The 25,953-nt window shown below is 42.5% G+C and overlaps 1 protein-coding gene across 3 annotated transcripts in view; it reads right to left on the bottom strand.

Annotated features, from left to right (window-relative positions):
• Window positions 1–25,953, bottom strand: part of LOC124163211 (eukaryotic translation initiation factor 4 gamma 1-like) — a 183,082-nt gene that overhangs the window by 126,683 nt on the left and 30,446 nt on the right. The window contains exon 1 of one of the 3 annotated variants that reach the window (XM_046539955.1): window positions 11,767–12,435. The exons of the other annotated variants lie outside the window; for them this stretch is intronic. Within the exon in view, the coding sequence (XP_046395911.1) occupies window positions 11,767–11,815 (49 nt within the window). The 5' untranslated portion in view covers window positions 11,816–12,435. Of the gene's footprint in view, window positions 1–11,766; window positions 12,436–25,953 lie in introns of those variants that run through there. 3 annotated transcript variants of the gene reach the window in all.

Raw genomic sequence — 25,953 nt, 5'->3', positions numbered from 1 at the left:
GCCCTGTACACACGGCGACATTTCTGGCACCATAGATGGCGTGAAATACTGTGCCAAATCTTGCCGGATGGCCTGGCGGCAATCGATGGCGCAGTGCCTGCAAGCAATGTGTACACACGAAGCCCTCACTTGTGCCAGTGGTGGAAACAGTTGAGCCCGAGTGACCGCAGTTCTTCCAAAATGGCTGATATTCGAGACGTTCAGGATGTGTTAGGAGTAATAGCAGTGGTCGAAGCAGTGAGAGTGGTTAGGAGAGAAAGAGAAAGAAATAAAAGGTGGAGGAATAGAAGGTGGTGGACGAGGCCGTGGATACAGCGGTGAGATGAGGGTGGAAATGAGATTCACAGTATGCTGTGCAATGAGTTGCGAGTGCGAGAGTTATTTGCAATTTTCAGGATGGGATAAAGGATTAACTGGAGTGGTGAGGCAGTGTACTGGCCTTCCACATCCAAATCTCGGTAAAGAATGAAGGGGCATTCCTAAATTCAATCCCTGCGTGTAATGTGGATTACACTAGTTGTGCAGTACACCGTCCGTCGGATGGGACGTTAAGCCGTGGTCCCCTTGGCGCCTTTCGTTAAGAGCAGGCTAATGCCGACGCCGGGTTTCTATCCACCCTTCATCCTCAGTTCCTAATCCCAAGCAGATCCATTCCTGATTTAAATATTTTAAAAAACTCTTTTAAAAATATATTCCATAGTAGTAGCGAAGATAAGAAAACGAACTTTAAAAATTTAAACAATAAAATTCTTAAAAATTAACACAAAAAAAATTCCGTGAGCGAGCATTGATCTCGCAACCTTCACCTCAAGTGTCGGACACCGTATCCACTGGGCTGTCGCCATATTGTTTAATTCGGGCGTTCAAAACAGCTTATATAGCGTACCTTCATTTTTAACGATTTTTAATTGCTTTTTTCTCGGAATTTTACGAGAAGTGCGTCGTCTCGCTTCGGCATATTACATTTGTACCCATAAACTACCGATTCGCAAAATTTGAGCTCGATCGGCGATGCGAAGGTCTTGTATTCCCCTTGTTAGTTATTCAAAACACCTTAGTATGAAATTATGCCTATCAATTTCTAATACAAATCATTTCTCTGAAACTACATTTAAATTAATTATTATAAGAATAATAAGAATTATATCTCACCACGTTAATATATACGGAATACATATACAAAAATTATCACTGGCCATCACAATAAAACCACGCTATGGAAAACAGAAGCATCAAAAAAGACTTCGTGACCGTGTATTTATGCATAGTCTAATCAAGATTTGCAATAATTTGTTTGTCTATAACAAAAAATAGGTGCTTTACACTTAACTGAAGGTCTTTTTGATGTATAAACTTTAATCTTTAAGTATTCTGTCCTCCCAACTTCTCTCTTCTCAAACAAAACACAGCGGAATTTCGCCAGATATTGCTGCCAGATCGCTTGGAAAATAGAACGTGTTCTAATCCTTACCAGGGCCAGCAAATTGTATGCGATTATCTCGCATACCAGCAGATGGCATGCGATGTCATTGTACACACGGAGAAATGTTCACCTTGCCACCACTTGCGCCATTTCCGGCGCCAGAAATGTCGCCGTGTGTACAGGGCTTTAAGTTAATTAAGTCACTCACTACCTTTGCCGAGCGGCTCAATGCATCTACCCTACTTCTCCGTCTCGCGTGGATCATTGTCATTAACACACAAATGAGCGAATCTTTCAGCCAAGGATCGAATCCCTCTAAACAACTCAATGAAGCAGATCTTTAATTACGTAACCAACTACTGAGAAATGAGCGTATACATCTGCATTTCCTCATTATAGAGTATGAAAATATGGCTGAACGAGGTAGACCATTTTCCGGTACAACCCAAATTCCCCACCCATCTACCGAATAACATAATTTAACTGGAATGTCGGCTCAGGCTGAACGACCTCGTCACCCTTCAACCATCATCACTGAGGATGTAGCAAATAATCACTTTCTTGCATGGGCAAACGAGAGCACAGGGCGACCATCCCCAAGGCCAAGGTCTCCCTACGAGGACAGAGCACCCAGGGCCTGGCGCGAGAATATTTATAGGCGCGCGCATTCGGGAGTCGGCGTCACCGTTTAAAAAGCCACAATTCACACGCGAAACCCGCTTCCCCCCCGCGTCCTCAATCCGCCAAGCGAACAGCCGATGCGATCAAGAAGCGGCGGCCGCGGACAGGCGAGAGATGGCGGCGACCTCAAAATGCACCGAGCGAAGAAGGACACGCCCACCAAACGACGGCTCTCAACATCTTCCACCCGTCGAGAGGCGGCGAGGAACAAATGGCCATTATGAGAAATGATCCACAAAGCGTGTAAACAGGGGAGAACTTACCGCTCAAGGGCCCAGGTGCCAACATGGCCTAAGGGATCCGAACAGTTAATTCCTCCAAAAGTGAGAGGACACACTGAGGTGAGCATATTTTTATGACGAAAAAATAATTAAAAAACCCACAATAAAAAGTAAGTTTTTTCCAGTTCTGACTTCTGAGGAACCTATGTAGTTACCATGCAACTAAAACGCTACAATCTTTCAATAAGCATACATTCTAGTAAATATGTGATAACTAAACCGAAAAGGGAGCAGGACAAGATCCCTATCGCCGATATATCTCGACAATTATATTGTAAAGTGTTGACGAGTGTAAGAGGAAAGATCGACAGGTCGTAACCTCTAGCAAAAACGGGAAGTTACTGAAACACTGAACTCAACAACAATGGCCTTTTCATGAATTTACAGCTACATTTTGTTAATATGCGTTATATTTTATGACCGTGTGGTGTGCATGTGGCAGATTTCATTTCCATCTTGGTGATTGATCACCCCATGCCAAACACTTTAGAGGTGGCTCGCTGGGCATTGTGTAGATGTAGAATCATCCTAGGGCTCCCCGAAGCGTTCAAGGCCCCGCGGAGATTCTCCCCCTCCCGCGCCAGTCCAACGCTAGGGGTAACGAGTGGAAAATGGTTGTTTTAAGACAAGGGGATCTGCTTAAAAATTAAATGAAAAAAAATTATCATGAAAAATAAATAAATACGAAGAGAAACATCCGAATAGATATTATTTTTAGAGTATCCAACAAAGAAGAGTTATCAAAATACGCTACCCTCGACTATTAATTGGCCTGAATTTCAATAATTCCAGAAAAAACCGGTGGTGGTGGTAGAAAAACGGGGCATTTCCATTTCGAAGACGCATGTACAAGGCTAGCGGTGTAAAATAGAAATTTTGAGGAGTATATACTGATTAAGAGGGACTGGAAAGCAACGAAAAATTCCCATGTAACTATTGAATGGATCACACCCCAACCTAACCATAACCCCCAACCAACCTACAGCAAGTGCTGACACAAGAGGGACCCTCATTTCTTCAGACCGCGACGAACAATTCCTGGCATGGAGCAATTGCAATTCGATATGTCTAGGCAATGTGAGTGGGACTAGAAACATTACGCGAGGATGTTTCAAATATTCATCACCTGACGACCAAAAGGGGTCGTTATCTCAAGCATTTATTTTAGGGTTTGTGGTCCATTCCATACTCCGCTTCCAGGCCCTAGTGAGTGAAGGAGATTAACAACGTCATCCCTTATCTAACAAAAAATGGAAGGAGCTATGATAAAAGAAATAATAACCTATTACGCGTCTACCAAATACTAATCTACTTTAATAATGCTTTTTTAATATACCAAGAAATTGATTTAAGCAGAGTAAGAACCTAAAGGTAGTAGAAGGCATACTAATTAAAAAAAAAATATTATTCTATAAAACCATTTTAAGCAAAATTCCGTAAAATTCAAACCGCGTATGAAACGAAATCCAAACTTGTATACTCCTATCATGAAGTATATCGTTTAAAAGTGGGAGCTACTAGAGGTCTAATGCGAAATCGGTCATAGACACTGAACGGCGGTCGTCCAAAAATTAGTAGCGCCGTTCAGCCGGGCAGAGAATGCGACTCTCACATGACGCAACCACGAGAGAGATCGCCTGCACTACTATTGTTTCGGCCGCCATGGGAAACCTGACGAGAGGAAAGCGAATGACTACTTCGGCACGTTCTACACAGAAACGGCTCCATTCGGTGGCGTCCGATGTTTGTTGACGGCACTTTCGGTACTTATCAGACACCGCACATCGACGAACACCCCCAAGAAACGAATCAGTAGCATACGATTCCTGTATGCGGTACATTCGCGCCCATGGCAAGAGACATAAGCATGGCGTTCACACAAGCAAAGTTAATTTTCCTTAGAAAACAGTGCCGCCCATCGATAGAAAAATATTCCGTTCGATTCATCCGTGAAAACTCATTAAAAGGCATCTTAATATACGAGCCATTAACAGAATTTCCTCTGACTTGATAATTAGTAACTATGATTAATATTAAATAAAGCGTTACGGAATACAAGAAATTACGAGCATATAGCTACCTAATAACTGGGAAACAACAAAAACCACAAATAAGAAGGCAAAGTAAGTTATTAAACCCATAAATGGCCTTCTAGTCCTGATATGGACCGCGTGCAAATCAAGAAGTGATTCGTTTCCAACGGCCACAAATGAATTCGATTCCCGAAAGTGTTAGAGGAAAATGTACCGTGCCGAATGGCTTAAATCATGCCTGGAACGAGCCACAATGACCCCGGTATTCCGTCGACGGACAAGCCGTCCACGACACGCCGCCGCCGTATCTATCCACCAGCGCGCCCGCCCCCCTTCATCATCAATCGCCATCATGCACTCGGCGAACGTGTGGCAGCCCTGTAGCACGGGGTTGCGGGGCAGTGGCGAGGGACCTTGGGAATAGTTAGGGGAGCGAGTTGCGAAACGTCAGCTGTTGCGGCCATCCAAGGAGGCCAAGGAGCCGGGAGCCAAGAAACCGAGCCGCCCGCTTCCGGACAGCGCCACGCGGGAGCCGAGCGAAACTGACGCGATCCCACGCCGCCCCCACAAACAATTGGCTCGTTCGCCATTTCGTTATTGTAGAAATTTGTAAATTCTATAGACCCATATGACTACGTTTTTCGATCCACCTCGGTTTTCCCGAGGTTTTGGCGGCGAAATGTCGATGCGATCACCCCTTTCGCTGAAAAAGTTTATGACGTCACATCCTCTCGCCAAGCAGCTCATCGCTCAACCGTCTCAATTTTCTTGATGTGTTCGGATCACTCTAATGAGAAATTGTTCCCGACAAGCAGTTCTCTCCGAACTACTCCGTGAACAACCTGAATGGCATTAAGTCATGAGAAATGGGCGTCAACTTTCGCCTGAGTACAACTTAATGTTATGATAAAATGGCTGAATAAGTACTTGATTCGTAATAACTCATCTTTCCTATCCATATACCGAAAATCTCATTGACTTCAGAATCCCGCTCTGATTGAACGACCCAACAATAATCTGCTGAGGAATTATCGGTGCACGAGGTGAAAATGATGTAATTCATTCGACTCACGACAAGGCCATCCCACGACACAACGACGTATTTTTAGACTCTCAACCATCAATCGAGGCATGCCCTCATCTTCCCACGACAGTCTATTTTAAAGACTCCCTCCGGAGGTAAATGGTAAGGGTTAAGCACACCTCGCATGGCATCACACAAGCCATTATCAAATGAGTTATTTTCCCCTCAACTTACCTAGGGCCATAATGACGACCTGAATGGAAAAACAGCGATAAACGTATGCAGTAGGACTTACCCTGACTCCTTGCAGGCATTAGTTCAAAAGATATGAGTCGCAATGCTGAGTTTCACTTTCTCGTCTAAGGTCTGGGGCACAACTAAAATTTCTGTACTCCGTCCGAAGATCCTAGACATACGAAGCTAATTCATCCAGGCAAATCATACGTTGGAGATGCAAGTTAACACACCCCTCCCCGTACAGCGGCTCGGATACCAGTGATTTGGCTCGAAAAATAAAGAGCTGTGAGAAATTGTAACAGTGAAGGCAATTAGAATTACTACTAGGAGGCTGTACATATTCAAGTTTGACCAAATACTTAGAAAATTGAGGTACAATACAATAGAACCGGGAAGGGAATTATACGACACGATGGTGTAAACTAACCATTTTACCGCTGAATGATAAAAGAGAACAACATTAAGGATGGATAATTTGAACGAATCCATATCATTTTCCTCCCATCATAGGCATGAAAGGGCCAGGAATAGTAAAAAAGACATAGAGAAGAGCAGTTAAATTTTCTCGACTCCTAACAACACGAAAATCCTCTCGTGTTCGACTAAGAATTCTGTAATATAAAAATAATTAATCTCAGCCTAACAGTAACTCTGTGCCTACCTCGAAATTATGAGTGTAGATAAGCGAAGTCAGACTGATTACAACAAATCGATAACTGCATTAGGCGATTATATTTTCGGTCAATCGTTACAAAAAGGAGAAGAAGAATCCAAAATCGTAATTTTTTCATACCGCAACACAACATTAAGGGTAGGAGAAATATCATTAAAAAATAAATAAATAAAACAAGAAAGACGAGAAATCAGCGATGGACGAAGTGAGACCGCACCTGCATCTAGGAGATAACCCGCCAGTAACAATATGTCATACATATACCATCTTCACCTTATAGTTTATTACACTTTGCCAATATAAAAGTTTTCTTTAATAAAGTAAAGTAAAACTTTCCATATGGTCACCGATTACTTCATGGAAGTATATTGGAAGGACTTTAAATTAATCCCTAAAAATACATTGACTACCTTTATGAAAAAATACCCAATCCAAAATACGTAATTATTGAAGAACCTGTTTTTACCCGTTTATCTTGCTAACACGTCCGACAGCATGATAAACAGTCCCGGTACTATCAGTCTAATATCGATAAAAGTAAATGATTGCTGCTGCTTCCACGGAATATTTCTCAAATAACACGCAGTCCATCATATAAGACGAAACAATGGCACAAACCCCAAACACAGAGTCAGTTGATGTTTAGTACAGCAGCGACCGATGCAAGATAGGTGGGAGTAAACATCGCACCCATACATGTGCACGTGTTATGGATTTTTGCTGCTTCGCACAGCATGCCGCCCCATGGTGGTAAGTTATCCACCGCCAAACATCTTTGAGGTGGCCTGCACGGTTTTGAGCACATGAAGACGCATGCTGTGAGGAAAAACGATCGTAGCAGCAGAAATGCCAGGGGTGAATGCAACCTAGATTTGGAGCTAATGAAGAATGATGACATGGATAGACTGAGTGCGGTACGAGGAACACCCAAGAAGAATTGGAAAATCAAGAGGGGCGTAAAAACTTGATGGTATTCCAAAGAACATCGAAAGTAAAGTGTAGACATATATCAGGAAAGTTAGTTCTCGAATGAAACATGCCAGGAGAAATTATGTCATTATCTAAGTACAAATACACAAGACGCGAGATAACTTAAACAGTTAATGGAGGCAGAGGGGGGTGACTAGGATCTCGCGAAGTGTAAATTGAGAATTTGACATTTATCCGGGGCGAAGAGGTGACGAGTATGCTTCATGAAGTCGAAGAGACACGATGGTAAATGCCGATAAATTTCATGTAAAACACATACATATACTTTTTTATGAAAAGAAAAATAAAACGACACAGGAAATCCAAATTGATCCCAAAAAACCCAACTTTTTCCCTAAACATTGGTTTTTAGCCTTGACATTTAAAGCACATATGCGTATGTAGCACTTGCCGAGAAATTTTTTAGGCATTCGCAAGTGGTTGAATGGTGCAATGCACGTTTCGTAGGATTACAAACACATATAAACGCCACTACTATATTATACTGCCATAATGATGAGTGAGCAAGTGGCATAGTGCACCTGTATTTATGTGATACGCCGGCCGCCTGGAGTATAATATAGATTTGAACTGTGCACATTACAATACATGCTCAGAAGGATACCATTCCGTTCACTATGTTTGCGATGATACTAATATAGAGATTGAGGTGAGAAGCACAATTAATTTAACTCACCATCGATCAAATAACCTTCAGGTGAAAAATCATCTTAAATCATTTCATGAACACCTCCTCTAGGAACCTACTACGGGACACACACCACATGGATATTACCGAGGGGAATATACAGAGAAACTGTCTGCACGCACAGTTTGTCACGTAAAACTTGATAATTGAGGTCAACTATTTAATCAGTCATCAGAAATGCCCGCAGCGCGGTGATTCGTGAAGAGAGATCCACTTGCCCTCAATATCTTCTTTGTAAAATTTACAATCTCGAAGAATAGACTCGAAAATTTTACCAAGATAAGACCATAATCTTACGAAAAAATATAAGAATAACAGCTATAACTATAGTTCATCTCTACGAGACACCCGGGTCGCTCTACCCGACAGCGGCGCGAGTTGCGACATGTGTGTACCTATATAAATACGCGTGGCTGACATCACAAACCCACACAAGAGTTCCCTATTTTAAAATTTGTGAAATTCACACAGGAGGCTGTCTCAACGAAAACAAGCATCCAATGAAAGTTATCGGCACTACAGCCGAAGGGGAGGGTCCATATGAGAAAGGAAACCCGCCAAGTTGGAACATGACGGCGCTGAGACGGGATGGATGCAGTGGCAAATCCCAGAAGGTCAAGAGGTGAGAAGAGAGGGATGACAGGTAGTACTCCAAGGCGCCCAGTGATACGACACCCCACGATGCATGGTCGGAAATCAGCAAGAAAATGGATAAGCAATACACCTCCAATGGCATGTCACCCGAATAGCGCTGAATATTTGTCAACTGAGGCGATTAGCATGTCTCCTTCCAATTTTTTAGCCAATTAACCCAAGAAATGCTCAATATAATATCCAATTCAACGGCCTCCGGGCGATGGTTCACAAAAAGCACCTTTTTTTTAAACATGAACGGAGATAAATGATACAATGTCCGGCGTAATACTGGCACGAGTTGCCGAAACCATGTTCGGTTTAAATAAAAGTGTGTGGAAACAGACAAGGGCTAAGCTGAATGAACGGAGATGCTTGTCGCTACTGAGCAGTCCGCTTTAATTAACTTTGGACAAAGCTCCAACCCTGGCTCTTGTTGTGCATCTATAAATCTGCACTTTCGCAAATAATGCACTTATTATTATCGCCCACGGTTGTCCACCTGCTTCTTAATTCCTGTAACCACAAGATCATTGAAAATCACCCACTGAGGACCCGCTGAGGGGTACATGTAGACAATCCCATTAAGCGAAAATAGAGAGACAATAAAGGTAATAAAAAGTATTTCGCGCTCCCTCGCACGACAACACCACAGTCCAGCCGCGGAGAGTTGTCCGATGACAGGTAGAAGGGTCTAGTGAATGGTCTTAACTCTAGCAAGGTTGCCAGGTAAGAAAGGGAAACGCCCACGTCACATGTAAACAAAAGGCTTTCCTGAAGAAAGGAGTCGAAAGGGATGACGAGCCTGAAGGACCCGAAGGAGGAACTCTTTCTTTTAGTGATTCGAAGAAAGGGCTTGTTTTGGTGACTCAGGCTTGTTTCAGTGCTTCATATGCGTGTAACAACGTTGTATAACTAGGCAAGGGTGTGAGGTACGTTTGGGGGACAGCTATTGGCTACAAAACGTGCTGGAGCAGAGTTCTCCGCCCCTCCACTAGAGATGTCACCGGACAACTCTCGCCGGATGGACTGTAGCACCATCAATTCAGGATTCTGCCAGGGAATGGATGAGCATAAACATCCGCTAACCCGAGGTTTGTAATCTCGGAGCCGAATATATGTCAACGGAAAAGATAAAGTTTAAACATAATTTCTCACTTTAGAAACTACCCTTAAATTAAACCTCAACACTCACTGACTGCTTTCAGCTTTAACTGATTTGCCGTATCTCCACGACTCTCTAGGGGTCTACCATCGCGGCACAGACAAATACATGGGTCAAAACCGGAGATTCCGAAGCCGAACAGTCATCAACCCGCGCACATGGAGCGAAGGGGTGGAGGGACTTGTTGCTTCGCCTCGTCGTATCACAGAGCGCATTCGCTATCAAAGCACTCGACATTAATCTTCAGCAAGCAATTGCGGGCGGACAACGACATGTGCCATGGCGGTTTTAACAGAGACAGCACTAACAATTTTTCGATGGTGGGACCCAAGGAGCATACTGAAGGTCCAGGGTTGGAGCTCGACAGTGAAAAATCCACGTAGTCAATGATGATACATCATTAAGTAGATACAAACATCTCAGTTAACATTCAAGATGGGTGCTTATTGTGAACCAGCGACCCGAGACCGCTTAAAAGGAAGTTATAGTGACGATATAAAGCGTAAATTGGCCCAAAAATTGAAAGGAGACACGCTGTGGAATATATAGAAAACACTGCGAAGTCATTATTCAGCAAAGGTCCATTTCATTGAATTTATTTGCGGGTCAGACCCCAACTACGGAGACGTTGTGACTCATGGGAAATAGTGTCTAGTGTAATCTGAATTCATCAATGTTATGACAACCACGACGCGGACGATAACGGTATGTTGATTTAGTGGTAGTGTCTTACGCGGTGGTTAACCCAAGAGCAATGTCAATAAAACAGAAAACTAAGTGACAGAAATAATGAAGAGCATTTCTCGGATCCTTTTGCCTGAATGAGTACAAAAGTTCCTCATGTACTATGAGCTTATATAAGCATTGGCCGGATTGTTTCAGCAGGACACGGCAGTCGTTCTTTTGAAATGGATTTTCACACACTGACGTTTTCCTCTGCCTCCAATTTACAAGCATAATATAAGAACAATAGATAATTACGAATGGCACTCACTTCACCCTACCCTATTCGATAAACTATCAACATCAAAGAGTCGGCCAAGAGCGATTCGAACACAAGGATGTAGATCGCTAAGTTCTCAAATTACATAATATTACATGAAAATAAATACCGATACCAAAACAAGTGAAGACCATTAAGGGCCGTAAAAACGAATGCGACTAATTCTAAAATAAATGGTTTTCAGTCCAGAGCGCAGAGATAGCACAACCAATGCATCGAGGATAGATGGCGGTCGAAAGAAAAACCACACAGTAACGGGACAGCGACCAGTTGGAAGGGGACGAGAATTCCGTTGCGAAATTTTCGAAGGGAGTGAAGATGACGGAGAAGTTCCGTACGGTCAGCCCAGCGTATCGGTACTGTGGGAGAAACTGAACAGCGCAGAAGAATTTCGAGATTGATTACGGACGGGAGAAAGAAGTATTTCGCAGATTTGATCAGCAGACCGAGTCAGCTTTAGATCCTGACGACTAAAATCAATAAATTTAATGCACAGTAAAGGGTGAGAAATAATAATCAGAATAGTATAAACAAAAGCATTGTACCACAGCTGGTTGCCTGTGACAAGGAAAAGCAGAATCGCAAACCCGAACACCATAGCCAAATCACCCCACAGCTAGGGGTAGAATACCATGTTAAACAATGGATCCAAGGAATCCTAGAAATTAGCTAGGCAATATGATGAAATTGTTCGTTGGAATAAAGGAATTCCACACTCCATGTGGATATGAAGGAGTGCCTTCCTTAACATTTAGAAGACCTAGAAACACATGGGATAAATCCTGCAAACCCCTGACAAAAACGTCTGGTTTCCCCCAAATTCCACATTCCCCTCGCCAAACACCGTCAAACATGGCGATGGAGCGCAAGGCTTTGGGAGATAGGTCGGGGCAACTGCGTAGGAAAGACTACGCGCCCACACACTCAAAACTCACCTGGGCCGATGAAGACCACGGGCCGGCTCGCCCCTGCAGAGTCCTGCATCGCAGAGAGGAGCGGCGCCTGCCAGGGCCGACACCAAACAACACGCCCCGACCACTACTCGCCACGAGGGGAGAAAGAAGGCACGCTGCACGTAACCACTAGGCCCTCATCCGGGTCCACTCCTCTGACGACCGACGGGCCATCAACATCTTCGCCTCCTCACACCGAAAGAACAACTACAAGAGGCACACAATATAGGCAATAGTGGTAGGGCACCCAGCCTTATCCACCAAGGCACAGCGACGTCAAGGGGCGATTCCTCGCACGACAAACCGCACTGCTCTCTAATCCAGGGCGACTAACATCCACAAGATGGTTTCTACCAACAACCACAACTGATCGCTCCGGCAATAAATACACAAAGTGGTTTTCAATTGGACACGTGCTGAACTTCACAGTGGCGATGAATCTTCGCAGGTCGGATATATGTGGTATACAATCCGGGGGTGGGTGGGGAAGAGTACTAGAAGAACAGTCGATGCGAAAGACAAGGCACCAAAGGTAATATTTAGCCGCACCAATACAATAACGAGTATGAAATGAGCGAGAGAGAAATTATACCGTGAGAGTGACTGCGCACGTAGTTCAATCGACGGCTGTTTCCTCTCTGCCTCTCTTCGCCTTCCGACGTGGCTTGCGCGAGACCACGTGTCAAACCTCTCCCTACTCCCCTCCCCTTACTCCCCTCCGAACTCCTCCCCACTCCCGAAAGGACGAAATACCACTGCCACCAAGCGTGGCGCTGACGTAGGAGCCGAAGGGGGAGGAAAAAAGGAGTAGAGGGGGAGTGAGGGACGACAGCGAAAGAGACTGATGCCGTCAAGGGAGAACCAAACAGCAGAGACAGCCAAAATTTCACAGATTCGATTTCACAGAATCAAGTCGAAGCGAAATAATCGTAGACTCATCAATTCACGAAAACGACTTATTATGTGCATAAAGGAATAATCTGCTTGGAATAATGAGTACTTAACACTATTCAAGCATTATTTTTCCTGCAGTAAATCAACTTAAACTGAGCATGTTTTTTTCTGAACTGTATGGCTAAATAAACAGATTCTCCTCGTTTAACTAAACTAAAGTCTAAGGCCTAATTTCACGGCAAATGAAAATGACTAAAGAATCCTACACGAAGGTAGAATTATCTACAAGTATTTAACACTTGGCCCCAGAGCAACCATGCTAATGTCAAACATTAACTAGTCTTGAGGTCAGCTCTTCATAGCACGTAATCAGCATAAAAATCCTAATTAACAACGAAATCGTGCATCGACGTAAAAATACACTAGGGCACGGGAAGCCAAGCAAGCGCAGTTAACTATCATGAAGTAATCTCAAACTTCGAAAGAAATTTTGCTTTACTCGCACCTATTTAATACATTACGACGATAAGAGTAACCCAAATTTTCCCACGGGTGTATCAATCAATGAAATACGTGGTAATGACAAAGTGAATTGGTTTACCGTTTTTAAGACATTATCCCCACACCTCCTTAATCAATATATCTAGATTTACATTGCTATATGAGATCCGTCATAATAATGTGCACCACTACACCAGTGTTTAATTCCCTAACTAGGGGCAAAGCGTTCGTGCCTTGCTCTGAATGTCAAATTTCTCCCACAAAGACGATTACTTTTGTCATATAAACCGCGAGAACAACGATGGATTACCTTTCAAGCGAAATATGCTGCAAATTCAAATTTTCAACAGTTTGCTGCGCACCAATATCTGAGATATCGTGCGTCACGCAAGCCTAGGAATTTTCTTTAACAAGTTCAATACGTGGCTGATTACAATAAACCTCATAAAACTACTTCTCCATCAATTAACACTCTCCGCAATCATGCTTACAATTTTCAGCGTCAATATTCTGGAATAAAATTGCAACATTTCTTCCTGGCGAGCAAATCTTCAAAGGGTGTTTTTCATTAAACTTTCTCCCGTCATTTTTGCCGTTCCAAAGGCGAAAGTACGCGATCGCCTGGCTGCAACTGATTGCTGCAAAGTATTCGCAGGCCAAGGGAGTCCAACCGCGCAAAAGGCACTTCCGTAATCCAATAGCATGAAAGGCAATGAACTAATCTAGATCTAATTAACCCGAACGAGGCGCCATCTCAAAAACAAACTTAATCACAAGCGATAAAAATATACGTCGGAGGACTATCGAGGACAACCAATACCAACTAATACCACCTATGGCCTGCCACTGGTTCTCAAGCATTTTCGGCATTAATACTTGTTTAGGAGATTTACATTTTAGGGTTTAAGCAACGAGAAATAAGCGATTTTCCAGTACACCAATCAAACACTAATGTTTATCACAAATTAGCGTTTCCATTCTTTGTATTCGTTATTTTTATACTTTAAAACATTGCAAGTTACAACGGGAAAATATCGTTTTAACTCGATTTCCAATAAGTACACACCTGCCACATTGTCCATTCAATAAGGCTAACTTTCGAATATGAGAAATCAGAGGAAAATACCGCGTACTGTTTTACGTACAACGGTGGAGCCTCATTAATATCTCCCTAAAACACTTCACTCCTTGGGGGGAGTAAGGGTCATGTCACCTACTTCAGCAAAGGTCATTTTCATCACGCTTTTCGTGGATAACTAGAACACCCTCACCTCTAGCAAAATAATAAAAAATCAGACTAGACAACATTTGCTATAAAAGGGGCTTCATCTTTTTCCTGTGGAAGTTGTAGTACATCAGTTATAGATGATGCATAGCTTTTTTATGTCTTATTGATACGCAGTTGAACAACGTTCAATGTTAAATTAACTTAGTATAAACAGAAAAATAAATTTCAAATTGAAAGAAATAGGCTATCGAAAGTGGCTAGAATACAAGGGGTGAATTTAGGTGATCCCAGTGCGAAATAGATGATGATATTTCCCGTGGAAAGTTCCCGCTTTGTGTGTACTTCGGGGTATTGCGTAATGGTTTTTCCTTTCATTAGTCCTACAGCAGGTCTTCATCAAACTCAAAATGTTCAGAGTTCGGCCATGGCCTTGGAACCATTGTGCAAGATGTGTTATTGTGCAAGACGTGTTGTGTGAGCGTGTTTGTGTACATGCTGCATTGAGAAGTTGTATTTCAGGTTGCATATGACGCACTGACCCCTGAGGTCAATACAACCAACGGGAAAAAATATGCCTTGGAAACCAAAATAGTTAGGACCCTACCAATATATCTTGTTCTTTAAAGGTACATAATCCATCCCAACTTATCACTCGCAAACGAATTTCAGCGGAATAGTATTTTGATAACAAATGAGTCTCCAATCTCTGGCAAGGGTATGGGAAATGGGAAATGAGGTACTATTTGTTGATAATCAATCATATTCCCAGTTCCAATGCGAATGTAAAGATCCCATTAAAGTAAAAACATTTTCTTTACGTCCGATTTTAGGGGGGCTTCAATATCAGTGTGCATCAGCCCAATTTTAGATGGAAATCAGCCAAAAATTCAATAGAATTGGTGATTACATTCTTAAACTTTCTTTCTCCTATTCGCCGCTAGTATACCAAATAAATTAATAGCAACAATCCAACACAGTTTTGCATACCCAGCGCGAGCATATATAAAACTAACGTCAGCATATATATCTAAACAGAATAAAGAGCGGAGAAAACTTATTTTCCTATGTTATTTGTGATAGAAATGTTTTCTTGTGTGCTATTTTAATCATCTCGGAAAACAGCGGGACATCTTTTCCCTCGAACAATGCTTGCCACTTTTATTTTCGACGCTTTGGCCATGAGCAGCGTTTTGCAACGCGGGTAAGCACATCTGCGCTGGGGGGGCGCAAGCGGCTACATTGGCGAATTCGCGTTGTTTACCGCGACGAAGGCCTTTCCACGATGTTCCCAGTATCTTGGTGATCATCTGGACCACGGCAATCCATCCTCTCGTAACTCCGTTCCACGGGCAATGATTGAGGGTAACTCTTTCCCTGTGCTCGCAGCTTCACTTACTTAGAACTGATTGTGATATGTATCGTGGTATTTTTCGTAAAGTAACGTAATTTTTTTAGTTCAACATATTTTTTGTGATTTTCGATTGTGATTGAGTTGGAAAAATAAAAAGATCCGTACTTTTCATTTTTTCTGACCCATCACCCACTTCTCGAGCGAAATATCGTCGGGCTAACCCCTTTCGCTTATAAATTCACGGCGTCACCGTCGCTGCCTGTGAGTGACCACTGTTATTGAGCGGCTCAGCGCTTCTCCGCTACTTCTCGGCCTCGCATATTCGTCTTATGTGGTTATTAACACTATTACGATTGAATCTTTCCGTCAAGAACCGGCTCAAATGTATCAGAACTCAAATGACGTCACTAACTCATGAAAATGGGTGGAAACTTTCGCATTTTCTTCAGCTCTAGGTTATGAGAAAATGTTGATGGAGGCTTCCGAGTGCAGTGTGGGCAGATAGGCTTCCGGCGCAGCTAGGCTGGGTTGTCCTCCACGTCCATTCATTTCCATGACGACAGTTTCACCGGCGTTGCAGCAGGCGAAACTGTCCCCACGAAGATGAATCACTTATCTTTCCCAAATACCAACCGAATAATTTCATTGAATTGCGATTTCGGGTCTGACAATGAGAGAACGACCCCATTGAAAACTAGAAACATTTTTCAAGGCTATTCTAACGACACAATAGGGAAATATGGTGACATGCGAAGTCAGGGTTAGGTAAGTATACCGTATTAGTGTAGTTTTTATCCTGCCTATCAAGGGTTAGTTTCTTAATTGCTAGAAACTAAATAGCAGGAAACTACCGTTAATTTTCAATTAATTACGGCCGTGATTAGTACGTTTTTAATTGGGCCCCACTTCCCCCCGGCCACCACTAATAAGGCGATAGATAGCGTCGCATTTTACGTCGTCGCCCACTTTTCTTCCGTAATTCGTAAGAGAATTTACCCACAATACGTTAAAAAACACACTCACTTTAGCTATTACCAATAAAAATAAATTCTGTATCAGACATGTTCTCAGGCAAAGATGTTGATTTATAATTGTTAATTGTGCGTTAATGGCCATTTTTGAGCTCCCAAGCACTGTTAGAACCAAAGAAAAAAATCCTATACACCCGTATGACGATAAGCTCAATTTATTTAGCATATACTGATATTCAACTATATCTAGAAGACAGTTCATCTTGTTCACAAGCGCAGAAGTCGAAAGCCGCTCTTGTGTACATTTACTAATTGTAAGAGGCTCCGACAACACAGCCGAGAGCCAGAATAGTCGTCGCTACCCATAGGCGATTCCATATAACTTCGACACCGTTCGACATTAACCATTGTGGTCTGAAAATAGCCCACTACGAAGAGATTGAGATCAATCCCAGAAATCTCAGCCTGACCACTCAGCCACTGTCCGCAGAATAACAGTCGTTGTGGAAACCAAGCGCCACCGCCGCATAGCATTTCGAAAGATCCGTTTAACATCGACGTGTTCATTGTAGGCTCGGCTTGTGTTAGGGAGAGTGCTGATACAACGCAAACCGCAACATTAGAGGGCACTTAGAACTCAAACATTTACGGCAATAAATACAAAATAAAGGATAATCCTAGATAAAATTTCAAACCTATTTAGCTAAATAAATGCCAGCATTTAATTTCCAAGTTATATAACATCATGTTGGTCCGAAATAAAATGACACGACCAAGGAGATTATATATTTTCTAGCATGTGTCACATGTGACACGAACTTTTGGGATTGCGAAACAATAGGGTGGTTTCCTATTATTTTTTATTGCTTGAATCGAAAGATTATTACTCCTGAAGTACGTATTTCACGCATTTAGATTTTTAAATGACGATATCTATTTTTCGCGATTAAATTAAAAGTGAAAATTTTCAAGCGCGCGAAAACGCGACGGGTAAGTATGAATTCCAGGAAATCTCTCCGTGTGACGTATTTCTCGTTCCCGCTGCCGCCCTGTGAGGTGACCTTGAGGGAGGCTTGAGCGCTGATACGACGCAGGCTGCTAGCGGGTAGCTGAGTACCCTGCTAGCTGGTAGCGCTTGGCTTAAATAAGGATTATTAACACCTTATCAAACGAAGAAAACTTTCCGACCTAAGCCAGTTTTAATAAGTGGTTATTAAGACATGTTTCCCTGAGCTCTGCGCCTCATGCATGCATTTGTGATCTCAAACGATGTATAACTCCTATCTACTCGTATAGAAACTAGGTCCCTGTGACGTCACGTGGAGTGGCATCGCGTGGGCGCCAATCTGGCCTTTTTCAAATGAGGATAAAAATGGACCATTGCCATTCGTCTAAACCGGTATTTCTAAAACGAAATAATTTGTATATTATGAATGCAGTAATGGTGGGTAACGAATCGCAATGAATGCCTTTCGTTTTCTTTGATGAAGGAAACTACCCCATTACAAAGCAGTAAATGAGAGACATCACGTCAAGAAAGATGCCTTATTTACAAATATATCCATGAACCAATGGTAGAATTATTAAATGCAACCGGAACTTACATTCTCACATTTATTTTAAATAAACATGCCTGTAATAAGACAAATCAATCTATATTTTTAATTCGAAGGACACTTTAGAGTCACTGGAAAGTCTTCCCAGATCTCGGGCAGTAAGGTCAAATGCTGGGAATGTCTGGGAGAAGTGAGGTAAGCCGGCGGCGCACCTTGCGAAAGTGGGGAAGGTTAGACTACCCGGAATATTCGCATCAGCCAAGTCGAGACAACACGTCAGGAACGACTCCTGGGAAGGGAGAAATAGATGAAAAACAGTCCTAATGGCTCGAATTCTTCGCCAGAGACACGATGCGACAGCCGACTGATCAATAATATGCGAACATAAATGAAACAGTTGCAAAACGTTCATACAGCTAAAAAGTTGAACGTAAAAATACTCCAAAGACTTAAATAAGCGATTTTAACATCCCCCAACATCCATTACACTATAAATATCACGACCGTAAAAGATTGTATAAGTTACCAAATCAACAAATACTCTTCGGTTATGGCCGAACACGACTTCAGCTTGGATCCTTTCAAAACAGATCACAACATCGAATACAAAGTTAAATGCTTTTAATGAATGCTAGAGAACTGCGAAAAGGTATTCGGCTACGTTTCTCCCTAAGGAGACAATGGACACCTAGCATCTCAGCATCGTTATGGCGAAGTAAGGTGTAATTTAAGTAGGTGTAATAAGCACCCTCTTGTTCTACACACCACGAAAGATATATCCGAAAACAAGATAAATTTACACTATTTTTCATCAACAGGGACTACTACCGAGACCAATAACTAGTTTCATTGCCTCTGTATCACCATGATTGCATACTAAGAGACCTTGTGCAGCGAATACCTTGAAAATTTTCAAATAAAGTACTACATTAAAGGATATCTTTAATTACCAATGCACACAAATTACAGGTTTCAAGTCGAAGAATGCGACCCAACTTTCGCCTCGGCGGGCGAAAACAACGGAGAAAAATCCTCCAGGTCGAATTCTTTCTTCCTCCACTAACGCAATGGGAAACGCCGAGTTTCTCACTCGAGTGGCGATGAAAGTGCCGCAATCATCGTCACACACACACGCACAAGCGGGTTGAGCAGAGCAATAAGGCAAGCGAGAATAACGCGAAGAATGACCACCCTTGGAAATAGCCTCCTCATCCTCTGGTGTCAATGGCACTCTGGGCGTTCGGCCGGGGGCGGTCGCGCTACAAGAAAGGGGGAGACGAAAATAAGACAGTGTGGCTCATCTGCGATTGGAGGGGAGATCGCGCGAATCCGTCCCTTGAGAATGCGGCGAGCAACATCGGCAGACCACCAACTGCAGCACGAGCGCCGCCGACGAGGTCATCCGCGGAAGGTTAGGGTTTTCTTTCGAAGTTGCGATTTCGGTGAAATTTTTGGTGTAGCTTCATTTCAAGGGGAGAGCATAGAGGAGGCCCAATTCCATCTCATAAAATACGGATTTCTGCTGCCATTTAGGTCTCATTTTAATCAATTTTCAGAAACGCCCACGGCGCTGTGATGAATGCAATGTGAATATTAGTCCGATGCAATGTGATGAATGCAATCCACTTTTTTCCAATATTTTTCAGCATAGTGTTTGAAATTGCAACGAATGGCATTCAAAGTTATGACTTTGATAGATCAAATCATCTAGTACATAAATTTCGGTGAACCCCTAATTTCCCGGTGAAACTCGGATCACTTTATAGGTCAGTGACGCGAGTGGCGACTTTTGTAAACCCATTTAAATGCGTGTTGGGTTAAAACTCATTTAGAGGCAGACTTCATCATCCTATCTTGTAATATCCGTGCTTCATTGTATAACAACAGAATATATATGCTTGATCACACAAAATTAGATACTGCCGCATTAGAAAATTTCGCATTGCAAATTGCCAACTTTACAGGGCTAACCATAGTTTATTTTGTTTCTACGTCAAAAATAAGAAATGAAAAAAATTAAAAAATCGTCGTAGGACAAGTGGAAGGGAAGAAGGGCATTGTTGAGATTGGTTTGTAAAAGAAGAATGGAGAGCTGCGTAATACCAATGTTACGATTCTTGACTAATGATGATGATGATGATAAAGTCAGAAATTACGAATAGCAATCACAAAAACAAATTTCGTCAATAAATATTACCGCTCCCGATGATATATTTATTTTAAATTGGCTAAATAAATTAAAATGAAAATGGTATTTGTTAAATGAGTGGGTATTACTTCTCCTTCGTCAAGGGCGCTGAACTAAATGTAATTAAATTTCAATTCGTGATAACATATACACAAACGCCATCGAAGGAATCCCGTAAAGAGGGATTTAAGCCATTTCAATCAAGGATTACCCCAACCTTTGAAAATGCCTTCGTATTCACTGAAATCGTAAGGAAAATTTATGTCCGAACCCTCAAACCAGTAGCGTAACCACGGGGAGTTTTTCCGGGTTTCAACCCTCCCCCTTGAGCCTTTAAGAGAGGCTCTTTCATCCAATGTATAAACTTCGCTGAAATAAATACTCGTACAAAATTAATTTTTTTAGTCCTAAAAATCACGTTATCAACATCAAATATCCCAAACATTTTCCCCGGACTTTTGTCCTGTGGTGTTTTCCATATACCCCGGGAGGGCCCCGAAATCTCCGGTAACACCCCCCCCCCCCATTTCAAAATCCTAGATACGCTGCCTCAAACCACAGATTTGTTTATTATTATACATAGAAACACTTTTATTGAGGGATTTAGAAACATTATCCGTTACTAAAACAGGAGTAGACTACTTGCAGAAAAGTTTCTCGGGTTTTCCATCGGTTGATGTCGTCTATGTCTCCCGACGTTTCGATCCGCGACTTGCTGATCATCCTCAGGGGATCTTCCGAATGAGTTCGGAATCGGAAGATCCCCTGAGGATGATCAGCAAGTCGCGGATCGAAACGTCGGGAGACATGGACGACATCAACCGGTGGAAAACCCGAGAAACTTTTCTGCAACTGATACGCCGGGAAAACCTAAGATCATACATAGGAGTAGACTAGTCAACCACGGAAAAGGTGGTAAGACATAAAATATGCCAGCCTCACTTCGCAAACCTTTTACCCTCGAGATTATATCTATATCAGCAGTCCCCCAACAACTTAAAGGCATTTACAAAAGCGGTATCACTAGTGATAAGAAGCTTCTTCCCTGGTTTTATCTAGGTCTTTCGTCTTTCTGCGAATTTTAATGCTGGAAACTTGCTCTTCACCAAATACCATACATGCATTTCTTCGCAATTTTAAGGGGCAGCCAATTACTAGATCACCTCTCAATATAGGATAGGCTCATGATTATATACCCTTAAAGGCCGTTTTACACGGTACACGGAATTGCGCTGTCTGACGTACGTGTGAAGGCGCAATCAAAATTGCGTCGTGTAAAGCGGTGAATTGCTTGAACACATGCGAGAATACGTGGACGTGAGATGGCAAAATAGCCGCTGTTCTAATTTCGTTCATGCATTCGCGCAATTCCACGCCATTTTAGAAATTAATGCAGCTCTAACCTGCGCAATTCCGTGTACCGTGTAAAACGGCCTTTAGGCATTGAATTCACCAATAAAGTACTTTTTCATAGACAAAAAACCGGATATTATTTCAAACAAGTTAGTTTCGGCATGTTTTTGGATCAGGATGAGATATTTCCCTAGGCATCCATTCATGTGTCACTACACCCCTAGTATGTAACGCACGGTTTAGCACTCCTAAATAATGCCGATATAATTGCGCAAAATTGAAAAATTGAAGCCATAAAAACAGAAACAATTGAGAAGCTGCAACCTATTCTCCATCGGTTTTCGAAGTTGGTACGTCAATCACGTTAACAGTAGATACGTTGCTTGGGCCAAATATTCGCCCGAACATAAAAAAATATTTCATGAGAAGCTAGCCTTGGGGTGAGTAATGAGCATGGATCATTCGAGATCAAAGTCGAAACGAATCCAAGAACTAATGAAATGATGAACGCTAGGTATGGCTCCGGGAAAAAACCCGAACGATTAAGGACAACTACCTGGACCACTAGAGTCACAAGTCTCATTAACTGTGCTCCACATGCGCAACACGAAACAGCTAGCTGAAATTCATATCCTGAAAGGGAACCTCAGGCGAAAACGCAATCAGCAATTTGTCAGCATCCCATATTGATGTTCCGACCAATTCCCACGGTGGTAAATTGTATCCGTCCACGGATATGATCGAAGATGTACAGGAGGAAATGAAGTTTTTACTCAAAATTGCAAAATGACCATTTCCATGGAAACTACAGTATCGTTGGAGTCAATTAATCGACGATTTTAAATGCCGAGGAGAGAGGGGGTAAGGGTGTGCAACGATGGCTCGAGGATTGACAAAGTTCAATCTTGGTCACGTACGCAGAAGCCGAAATTCACTATTTCCTATACTTCCATTCCGCGGGATACCATTTATTCTACGATGAATGTAAGATATATCAACGAATCGATGCTTGAACCTATTTTTTTCAAGTAGAGCTATTTTACCACGATGGCCTGGTACCAAAACTTAGTTTCTTTCGATATTCTACCGCAATAGGGGTAAAAAATTAATGAGGCCCATATTTTTCCGTTATCCGATCCCTCTACGACTCCTGGAGCGATTTGGGGCCATGTATCACGTTGAAATGAATGGTGGAGGCTGATTCTTTATGGAGGTCGGTTGTAGGATATGAAGTAAAGGTACTTTGCTCTTCTCCACATAAATATTTATATAAAAAAATGAGTCAACATATTTCACTGCACTACAGCATTATCAGGGCTCATAGTTCTGTACCTTATTGTTTTGAAGTGAATAATTTTAACTCATTTTTAAACTAATATTTACGTGGAAAAGTGCAAATACTTCATGCCCTGAAATATCTAGGGCCTTAACCCTTTCGCAGGTGAGAGAAAGACGTCACGCCCTATCACCGAGGGTCACCGCTTCTCAGCTACTCCAACTCTAATGCATCGGCTTCGCGTCGTTCAGTCTAAATTATTGAAAGCGATTACACCCTCAATGAGCGGTCTCCTTGAATGACGCCTTTACAGAGTAAACGATTTCACTCTTTGAGGACGTCATTCAACATGTCATATAACAACTAACAAAAGGCTGGCGACAACTGACGCGCTTAACTCGCGAGGTAATGACTCAACGACGAAGATTTTTTTTACCGCCGCAACTTATCTTTTCTGTCCATCTACCAGAATCTTTCAATGAATTGCGATTTCGGCTCAGAGTGAACGATCCCATTGAGGAGGACTGCGGCGAGTGGTCTTCAACCGGAAGCATCGGCGGTGCCTCAACGGCTATGATCGCGAGGATCCGAGGAAGCACTCACAGAAGCGACGCAGTACGAATCCCCCCTTCTAAGTAGAGAGGGGGGAGCTGACCCCTCTCCCTTCCCCCCCTCGTAGTGTGCCGTGAGTCGTTGCACCCCTCTGAGGGGCGGCATGCGTCCTTGTGGGGGTGGGGGGGAGGGTGGGGATATAAGGGTCATTGGCCCCTCGCGCACTTCCTTTCTTCCTGGCATTCACCTGGGCCGCTCAACGACCTCCCGCCGCTTGTTTTGGTCGCGAAGGGACTGTGACGTGCCGCGGCTACCAATGTGCGCAGCCTCTGGAGGCAATGTCTCCCCGTGGCGTCACCGTCGCCTCATCGTAAGTCCGCCACATCGCCATTCCAGGCAAATAGTGCGCAATTTCAAAATTTCCTTCATATCGATTTAAAAAAATATTTTTATCGCAATTCTATATTCACGAACATTTCAAAATAAGATTCTCCAGTCGGCCCCCATATTTGTCTTCACCCAATGCGCATTTAAATGGGTTCATAAAAGTCGCCACTAGCGTCGCTGACAGACGGAGATATTTCTGGTTTCACAGAGAAAGGAACTATAATTAGAGATATCGTTCGTAAAGAATATACGTGAAGATGTAATCTACGAGAACTTTTCAAGGCTAATCCTCGCGAATGTAAAGGCAGTATGTTAAATATTTAGAATTAATGGATCCCTCTCACTTCATAGCAGCGCATAATTTTTTTAATTACGATGAGATCGAAGTGGCAACAACGAGCATGTGTCAATGGGATAGACTGATGCCTCCTTAACCAATCCCAAGGCTTACGCGTCAAAGTTGACTGAAATAACCAGTGGCGTAACTATGGGGGGGATAGATATATTTGCTCCCCCAAAGCCTCGGAGAAATAATAAAAAAGTATTTAAACTAATTTCTAGTTTTGGCATATTATATCTGCGTCAGCTTAACGTTAATTTTTTGGTGCGAAAATGATGTGAAATGTATTTCCAGGCATGTTATTTTTCATAAATTTTCACCAACAGGGGTGGGGTATCATCACCCCAGGCTATCCCATCCCCCCAAAGCATAGTCCTAGTTACGCCGCTAGAAATAACAATAGTACTATTATGATCGACACGTACTTGAAGACAGTGACTGCCAAGAGATAATGAACCGATTTAGACTACAGTCGGAGGTGATCTGATCTATTACCGAATCTGAGGCAGTTCAGCTTTGAACGCAGTAGGAATAAGTAGATGAGTTTATGGTAATATCGCAACGGCAGCGTAGATTTAACTCCACGGGCAAACTATATTGCAGTGCCTTGCTTTTTTCAACTCATTATCTAAGGAGTATAAACTGCAAGTCAAATTTGTTTTAAATTTTCGCATAACAGAAGAGGCGATGAAAATATTTCAATCGTAAGCTTAATTTCTTTAGTTTTAACTAATCAAGACGCTTATTAGCACTCATGGAGCACTTCCGTAGGTAGCGAGATCTTTTTTTCAACTACGCCTGTCACAGTCAACGTCGAAGTTGGCATGTACGACTGTGACAAAAGCGATATCGCGCAACTACCATCAACACAGAAACATAGAGTGCCCTAATATTGATAATACGCTTAGTGATGGTAAAAGTGGGAAAAAAGGGAAAAGCAAAAGCTATGTCGGTGGTAGAGGGTAAATATTTTTATCTCCCTTTGTTTGTGAGGAATGATTCGTAGTGGCATCGTGATACTTCGTAGTCATTGTCCACAGAAAAGAGTCGGGCGAAATAAAAGTTTTTTGCCGACTACTACAGCATTAAATGTTGACGAATGAACCCAGCTTTAAAAAATTGAAGCCTATTCTATCGTTTCACCGATGAATTGCTATGAAACATAAACGTTACGAGTAATTTTATTCGACCGCCACTTTTTCCTAAAGTGTGATCGCAAAGTGGCTCTTGCTGCATTCAGACAACGTACATCTTTTTCACTTTAAAAAGACTTCAAGCAGATCATTGATGAAGATATACAAAGCAAAACTAGAGGACGGCGGGTTAACTCCTCGCCGGCTCACGGGTCTGTAATAAGCCTAGGAGGCATGACAGGGATGTTTGTGATTGCCCTTCTCGTTAGCTACAATGAGAGTGTCATCTGTACTACATTCACAAGGTAAAAGAAATCGAAAAAATACATAAATGAGGCAGTAAATGCAAAATCCGCCAACATCTTATTTTTATCGAGACTTCATTTATGACCCACCACTTTATCGTCAAATAATGTGTACAATAGACCTGTAATTTAAA

This window comes from Ischnura elegans, chromosome 8, assembly GCF_921293095.1.
Source record: "Ischnura elegans chromosome 8, ioIscEleg1.1, whole genome shotgun sequence".
Classification (NCBI taxonomy): domain Eukaryota; kingdom Metazoa; phylum Arthropoda; class Insecta; order Odonata; family Coenagrionidae; genus Ischnura; species Ischnura elegans.
This window is presented reverse-complemented; position numbering and strand designations above follow the sequence as displayed.